The 7922-nt window shown below is 34.3% G+C and overlaps 1 protein-coding gene across 3 annotated transcripts in view; it reads left to right on the forward strand.

Moving 5' to 3' along the window:
• Positions 1–3456: 3456 nt before the first annotated feature.
• LOC112519481 (dolichol kinase EVAN) overlaps positions 3457–7922 on the forward strand; it is a 5360-nt gene continuing 894 nt past the window's right edge. Inside the window, exons 1-12 of one of the 3 annotated variants that reach the window (XM_025127633.1) lie at positions 3457–3557; positions 3687–3812; positions 4362–4474; positions 5063–5269; positions 5414–5518; positions 5686–5756; positions 6079–6159; positions 6457–6671; positions 6824–7013; positions 7111–7176; positions 7520–7608; positions 7700–7814. In XM_025127633.1, the coding sequence (XP_024983401.1) occupies positions 3727–3812; positions 4362–4474; positions 5063–5269; positions 5414–5518; positions 5686–5756; positions 6079–6159; positions 6457–6671; positions 6824–7013; positions 7111–7176; positions 7520–7608; positions 7700–7814 (1338 nt within the window). In that variant the 5' untranslated portion in view covers positions 3457–3557; positions 3687–3726. Of the gene's footprint in view, positions 3813–4361; positions 4475–5062; positions 5270–5413; positions 5519–5685; positions 5757–6078; positions 6160–6456; positions 6672–6823; positions 7014–7110; positions 7177–7519; positions 7609–7699; positions 7815–7922 lie in introns of all 3 variants that reach the window. The other 2 variants (XM_025127632.1, XM_025127631.1) reach the window with 2 other exon arrangements.

The raw sequence follows: 7922 nt of genomic DNA on the forward strand, positions 1-7922 counted from the left end.
AGTTAATTTATTAATTAAAAAAGTTTGAGGTTATTGGGTTGTTCTCGCATTCTCGTAAATCACAGGGGTTCTCGTTTGAACCTCCACCATATATATATATATATAGAGTTGAGATTACTTAATAAAATTAACACTAATCTCTTAGTTAACAAAAGAAGGGGACCTTGTATATAACTAAATATTTGGCAGTCAACATGAGTCATGGATATTTTTTTTTAAGAATATAATATTTATATATGACAAATGCAACAAATAAACTCACACACCCTCCTCACCTATGATGATGTTTGAACCCCTAACCTCCTAAAAAGCCAAGGGTTACGATACCGCTAGGTCAAAGGCCCTTTGATGAACAAGGATATTGTTTATGTGTGAACAGGGATATAGTAATAAAATGTTATCTGGAGTTGAATTAGGGAAGAAAATCGATTACCTGATTACGATATCATGATTGAATGAACAATATCTGGTGGAGAATGTTGCACTTATGAACACCATAAGAGAGTAATATTCACTTATGAACAATATTTGGTCCATTTAAGTTAACGAAGTTAACACTAATGTTTTGGTTAACAAAAGAATGTGCTCCTATATATAGTTGGGTTCCGGTGAGAAACGTAAGAAAAAATACTCACCCATTGGATGTATATTAGGAAGAGATGCACCGAGATGCACCAGATCAATCCCCGTATCGAACGTGATTCATAAGTGAGTTTGAGATTAAAAGTGATCAAAGGTCTAGATGCCTTCTTAAGCTTCTCATCTTAACTCTCCTTCTCACACAATCTTTAGCTTATATCACTCATGAATCGCGTTTGATACAATGATTGATCCGGTGCATCTCGGTGCACCTCATTAGTATTAACATTCAATTAGGATTGATTCAAAGTGTGAAGATCTTTTATTACGCTTTTCATCGGAACTCAACCTTTTACGTAACAAGTCCCTTAAGTTTGATAGTTTTTTAAAAACAAGAAAATTAAGAAAACAAGTAAAATGACTAAAATACCCCTCATTAAATTGGATTTAACAAAAAAAAGTTAACGATTGGTAGAAGGAGGGACGGAATCCATTAGGAATCAACAAACATGCGGAACAAATCTGTTAAAATAAAGTTGATGGACGAAAACCGTTGAAAATGATAAATATTAGGGGGCCAAAAGTGAACTCTACTCTAATAATTATCAATTTTAAATATAATTTTTTGTTTTTGAACGTTATTTTAGTGTGTGGTTGAAGTTGATATCTTTTTAATGTTAATGGATCCATAAATTGGGTATTTTTTAAGTAAAAATTGGAGATGATCTTATAAAAAAGAAAATAAAAGTTGTTGAAAATCATATGGGACCTAAAAAAAATAATGTAGTTTTTTATAAATTCTTTCTTTTTTGTTGACGTGACATTATATGACGATAAAAATCTTTTTAAGGTTTTTTAAAGTCACTGTAGATATTCTAATGTTTATAGAGTAAGATTAAATGAACAATTACTCATTAATTTTCTTACCACATAAATCAACATAAAAAATTACTTTTTATATTTTCAATACATAATTTGATCTGATTTTAATATCAATAAATAATAATGTTTATGTTGATATTAGCTTTTGTTATCTTTGGATTTGACCGTTTCTAATATTGGTTTAGTCTTTGATCAAATCCCATCATACAAAAATATTTAATTTTTGATTTATTTTCTTGGGTTTTTGACCTTTTCTCGTTGGAAGAATCAAGGTTTTATGGTGGTGACGTTTTTCATTCGATCTAGACATCTAAGATATTTGTCTTTGGTCAGGGACATATCCAATTTTTTTTAAATGGTGGTACTATTTGACTAAAAAAACAATTATAAGAAATAAACATAAATGGTATGGTTTTAATTGGAAAAAAGGATTTGTCTCAATCAATGATATCTTTTTGAATTAATCATGTCTTGGAGCATGTATTTGTATAAACGTTGGTTAAATATGTTTCATGCCTTTTGATGACTTTTATTTTATAGTCAAGGGAATTGTTGAGCAATTGACTCAGTTTTGACTTGAATGAGTCTTGTGGACATTTGTCCTGTTTAATTTGCTCTATGTTGAGATTTTGGAATTATATGCAGTTATGTCATAATTATAATATAATACACGTTTTGAGTGCGTGAGTCATTCGGCTGGAGTCATGTAATTTTTATGGCTAGAATGCAATGGATCCATAGGCATAAAAGTCGATTTTGCTTGGGGATGTCAACCTCATATTGTAACTTGAAATAGGCATTGGGTCTTCATAGACAATAAGGTGCGAGCTCTTAGAATTGGGCACCGATCATCGATCAATATAATGTAAGTTTTAGTGTACTGTAGCTAGGAATGGGGTCTTCGTAAACATTAAGGTGTGGACTTTTGAAATCAGGCACCGACTATTGATCAATATAATGTTACTTAAAGTGAACAAGTTTATTACTTCATTTGACTAGAAACTGGATTTGGTTGATGTCAATGGTACCTATAAGTTATGCTCCTATAACATTAGCTTGTGGCTTACTTATGTGTTTGTCACAACAAATGGTAAATCTTAACTTAGACTTTATATAAGGCTTGACTTTCATTTTTTTGATGTTGAATTTAGATTTGATATTCAAGATAATTCAAGTATTGATTAATAGAAAATAAATTTACCCTTTAATTGTTATATTAATGAAAATTTTAAATTAGTCGTCTTTCCAAATTTGAGGGTGTTACATTAAAAGTCCATCACCAATTATCCATCCTTTTCGCTTGATTATCCATTTATCCCGCAAATGTGGGAATTAGTTTGGTAAACACACAGTTGCGTGGGAGAAGAGGTAAATGGAGTACTTTGATGCCATCTTGAATTATTCAGTTGTCAACGTGAAGAAAACGAATAACGTCAATGACAAAGACCATATAATTACAATCATGTTACAAAAATCCAATCAACATGCTTCTTTCACATATCATCTATAGTATTTTTAAAACAGAGGATTTAGATTAAAAACTCTAAAACATATTACAGCCGACTCCAACAAATTATCTACTTTTATAACATCTCAGATCCATCGTACCAGATGTTGTTCGCTTTTCATAATCGGACTCACGATTTTAAAATACGTCTGATATAAAAAGTATCAAGTCTTTTACAAGACAACATTAATTCATCTCCTCAACTGATGCAAGATTTTACAATTTTAATTTTTTTAATGTTAATGTTAATTATAATTATATTATTAATTATTTTATAATTTAATTATTTTGATACACTTTTAAAAAGAGTAATTCGGACCCTATATGAAAGTATGACAAAAACCCCCAAATCGAGATTCAATTTTGAACAAAATTAGAAGCCCTAGAAACTCCCATGTCTTCTTTTGTCCTTGGATATAAAATTGCAAATTCCCAAAACGAGTTGGTTGACCCACTTTTCCAACGACTTGTTGGTAGAACCCGTGTGCGCGCCAATCATCTCGAGGCTGTTGATGGTCGAAGCTTGCGACCTGCACAATCTTTTCTCTAAGTTATCATCTTTGCAACTGTAAATCTCTCATGCAATTGGGTTGTTTTGATTTGATTTGATTTCTGAATTTATCAAGAATTAAGCCCCAAATTTTAACACAATGGCGACGGCCATGGCTTCATCGCTGTTGAACGGTGAGAGAGCTGTGGTTTTGCTGTTCGTTTCCAGCATTGAATACTCTACACCCATATCCCTTATCTATGAATCCATGTCTTTCTGTCTTCTCGCTGTTTTCGCCCTATTCGTCGAGATCTCAGTCGAATCGTACGGCTCCGACTTCCCTTTTAAGACCAGGTACTGGATTGATCCCATTACTTCACTAATTGTATTCAATTGGTTTGTTAGGGTTTATCAGTGGTCATGATCTTGATGGTGGTTCGGTTTGATTAGGGTTTATGTGCGGTTTATTTCTCATGAATCGAATGGCCATTTGATCGACAGATGAATTAGATGCTTGTTATGTTGTTGCGTTTTTCTCTGACATTAATCATGAATGATCTTCTCAATTGGAAAACCTCAAAGGAATTACCCTCAAAATTTGAAATTGCTAGAAGTTCAATATTTTAAACTGCTGGAGAAGAATGTTGCAATAGAGCTCATACTAATTTTGCATTTAGAAAGACCTAGTTTTGCCATTGAGAAGCTAGATGATCATGGGAGGAAATATGAAATGATCCAGCACTCCTTTTTAACAGGGGAGGAAATATTTTATCTTGGCTTAAGAAGAACAAACGATTTTGTAATACTTATTATGATGGAATTCAGATTGCTTGGTTTATTTGATGCTTACTTAGCTGAATGTTCCTATTTTTTGTAAATTTTATTTCGGATTTATCATATTAGGCCAGGTGCTTCCTCAGGGATTCTGTTGGGGGCCGTTACCCTTCCTGGTCTTGCAGTTTCGAAGCTTATACAGTTATCGAGAGCTTTGTCAGAGCATGAAGTAGGGGTTGAAGGTACATAGTTTCTAAATGAAATCCTCTCTTTTACTTGTTGGAGTCAATACCCACATACACACAGTACAATCGTAGGGAATGAAAAAACCAAACAAAATATTTACTTGGTAGAACAAAATGCTTGCATACACGAGGTTGCTAAGCATTTATTATTGTTTATTGAATGACGTAATATAATTATATAACTTATTGAAATAAAGCCTTTTTAAAGCTTGGAATTCGAACAAGTATCTAATATAAGATAAATCGTCTTCCCAACTGCCATAACCCAAATAGTCGAATCCAAAGTTGTATCCAGAAAATATTTTTCTGGTTTTAGCTAGAATTAGGCTCCATATTTCATATCCAACATTGCTCACTTTTCTTTCGTGACAACTTATCATTTTTAGAAAACCTTTGTCTTACCTTCATTAAAAAACATGCAATGTATGACTTGATCTTGCTGCTGGTATTTTGCTCTTCATGTAAGCAACTGGAATGAATTCATTATGTTAAAAAAAGATCATATCTAATATCAGTGGTTCACTGGTTCAAATTAGTCACTTCTGTTACCTGACCCTCTTTGCTTTGACATATCTCCTTTTGCAGAGGTTGAATTTACACGGTTGCAATATTGGGCCACTTCTACCGGTTGCCTCTGTGTGCTTGTTTTTCTTTGCTTCATTTGTTGCCATGAATCCAACAAGACCAAGTCGGTGTCTTTTCATAGCCATTGGCACACAAAGTTCAATATTAGTTGCATAGCCTTGTTCGCTGCAATGTGCTACCTATCATTTGCTGCAAAATCATCTAGTGGTGGGTTTGTGGACTAAGTTTACTCTCACGATTCCAGCTTTTGTAAATTGGATGCAATGAGTAAATATGGATCATGTCTTTTTATTTCTTGAGTTGAATGAGAAGTTGCTAAAACTGAGGCTTGTATCATGATTGATCTTGCAGGATGGTACTTGGCATTGACTTTGTTGTGGATTGTCTGTCATGGATTGGCAGCCGTGAAATTTATTCAGCATGTGCTTCACACTTTTCCAGCATGTGCTTCATTCGGTATGTCCTTCAGGTTTCTTTTTCTTTTTGCTCGTAAGACTTATCTGCCATGGATGATTTTTCTATAACTTGCCTTTTTTCCATGTGTTTTTATACCTTCTGATTCCATCCAGTAACTAAGGCAATGCATGTCTTTGACTTTGTTATATATGTTGTTTCTGTTTTAGGGGAGGCACTTTTGGTCACAGCTGGATTTGTTGTTTATTTTGGAGACATGTTTGCATTTACATTAGCAAAGGTTACTACTTACTTCACTTTTCTTTGTCAATTTTGTATACACTCTCAGTGTGAAAAAGTTCCATGTGTGGCTCGTAGATCAAGATAGGATCCCATGATTGCTATCTGATGATGCGTATCCATGAAATTGATTATTTGTTGGGATTATGAGACACTTGTTATCAATTAAGAGCCATATGTGAGAAAACTTATTTACATTGATGGTGGAAAGAAAAAAAATCTATTTTTTTCCTTTTCTAAAATGCCTATTCATTACTGCGACCACCTTTTCTATTGGTGACATGCTATGATATATATTATAACACCAAAATTTGTCTGAACAGATTAGCAAGCACCTCATATCAAACGGGTTAAATTCTATTGCATATGGGGTGGAAAGGAGCGAGATAAGCACTATTATTCAGGTACGCTTGTTAAGTTGTGTAGTGAAATTTAAAAGCACTTATGCTAATGCACTAAGACAAGAAGCAGAGTGATTGAATATCACACGAAAAATGCTGTAGATATTGTACTTGTTTTTGAGTTCAATATCGTGTGATGTATTCTTAGGATTAATAATTAAATACTTGACAACTTTCACTTTTTAAAAACAATTACGTTAATAACCCCCCTCCCCGTTTTCCTTTTTTCTGTGTTTGCATATATGATATTACGTTCCTTCTTCCATGGCTTAGTCTATAAATGTTTCTTCTTCCATGCAGGGAATGCTTTTAGGCCTCCTTCTCTCTCCAATGTTGTTCAAATCCATCCTTCGCAAATGGGAATTTTATATGAGCTCAACAAACTCTGAAGTCAGAGGACATCGTGAGCGTGGACAATCTATAATATTTTATGGGTCTCTAACATTTATCTTATTGGTGATTGTTCCATTGTGGATGCAGTATGTCCAAGATTTTCCTGTTCATCCCTTTCTATGGTATTTCTTGGCTTTGTGGCTTAATTTTACAATGAACTACTTTTATCTTGACCCTTGTATACGTTTCATCTGATACAAGAGCAGACGGTATCATTAGAGAGTTGATAGTTGGTTAATCACATACCTAATGATAACTATTTCCTCTTTGTCAGGGTGTTCAAGTTTGTCGTCTCTGAACCACACAAACGGCTTTCCCTGTGTGTATACTGGGTGGCTGTTATATCTGTATCGGTACTGCGGTTTTACAAAATCTCCAAGAACAGTAAGATTGAGCGAATTCTTCTTCGGAAATACTACCATCTGGTGGCAGTTTTAATGTTTGTGCCTGCACTCGTCTTTCAGGTGATATGGGCTTCCAAGTTTTCTATCTGTTGACTGTACCTTGTTCGTTTGTGTTTTTAGCTAACACAGGCAAAATTTCTTTTCTGTCTGTTTTCAGCCATTGTTTCTCAATTTGGCTTTCGGTGCAGCCTTGGGGGTTTTCTTATTGCTGGAAATTATTCGAGTAAATTCCTCTTGAAACTTGCTTTTGATGTTCTTGATTGTTTATTGTAATTTAATTATCAATATGGGTTAAAAACCAGCTTCTTGTGATTCGAGGTCTAGAGTTCTACAAAAAGAATCACGCACGATCTTACAAAATGTTTTAAGCACTAGTGAGGGTAGTCAGGAAAGTAAACTGAAGAGAATATGCAAGGAATACTACAAGTTCTTTAGGTTGTTGCAGAAGCATGTGAACACCTAGAAAACATAATAAGATGATCCTGATGAATAGCTTCAATTTGAGTTATAATATCATGTTGTTAAAGCTGGTTTTGTTGTCTAGATAACAATATTGTTTTAGGCAGGTATGGAGAATTTGGCCTCTGGGACCCCTTGTACATCAGTTTATGAATGCCTTCACTGATCATCGTGACTCTGATCTTCTTATAGTCAGGTGTTTATGTTCGTCTTTTACGTCACAAAACATATAGTTTAATATTAGCAAGGAGCATTTGCTTAAAATTTGTTCATCTCTCATTATGCAGCCATTTCTCACTCCTTTTGGGATGTGCCTTGCCTATCTGGATGTCATCTGGATTCAATGACCGGCCTCTAGCTCCTTTTGCCGGAATTCTGAGCCTTGGGATTGGAGATACCATGGTGAGTATGCTAGTTCCCAATCTTCTCTTTCATAGAACAAGAACTGATATTCTTCTAATTCGAAGAAGGTTGAATTATTGTCGATGGCCTTACCCCCCCCCCCCCCCC

This window comes from Cynara cardunculus (genome assembly GCF_001531365.2).
Source record: "Cynara cardunculus var. scolymus isolate 2C chromosome LG 10, CcrdV1, whole genome shotgun sequence".
In the NCBI taxonomy this organism is placed as follows: Eukaryota; Viridiplantae; Streptophyta; class Magnoliopsida; order Asterales; family Asteraceae; genus Cynara; species Cynara cardunculus.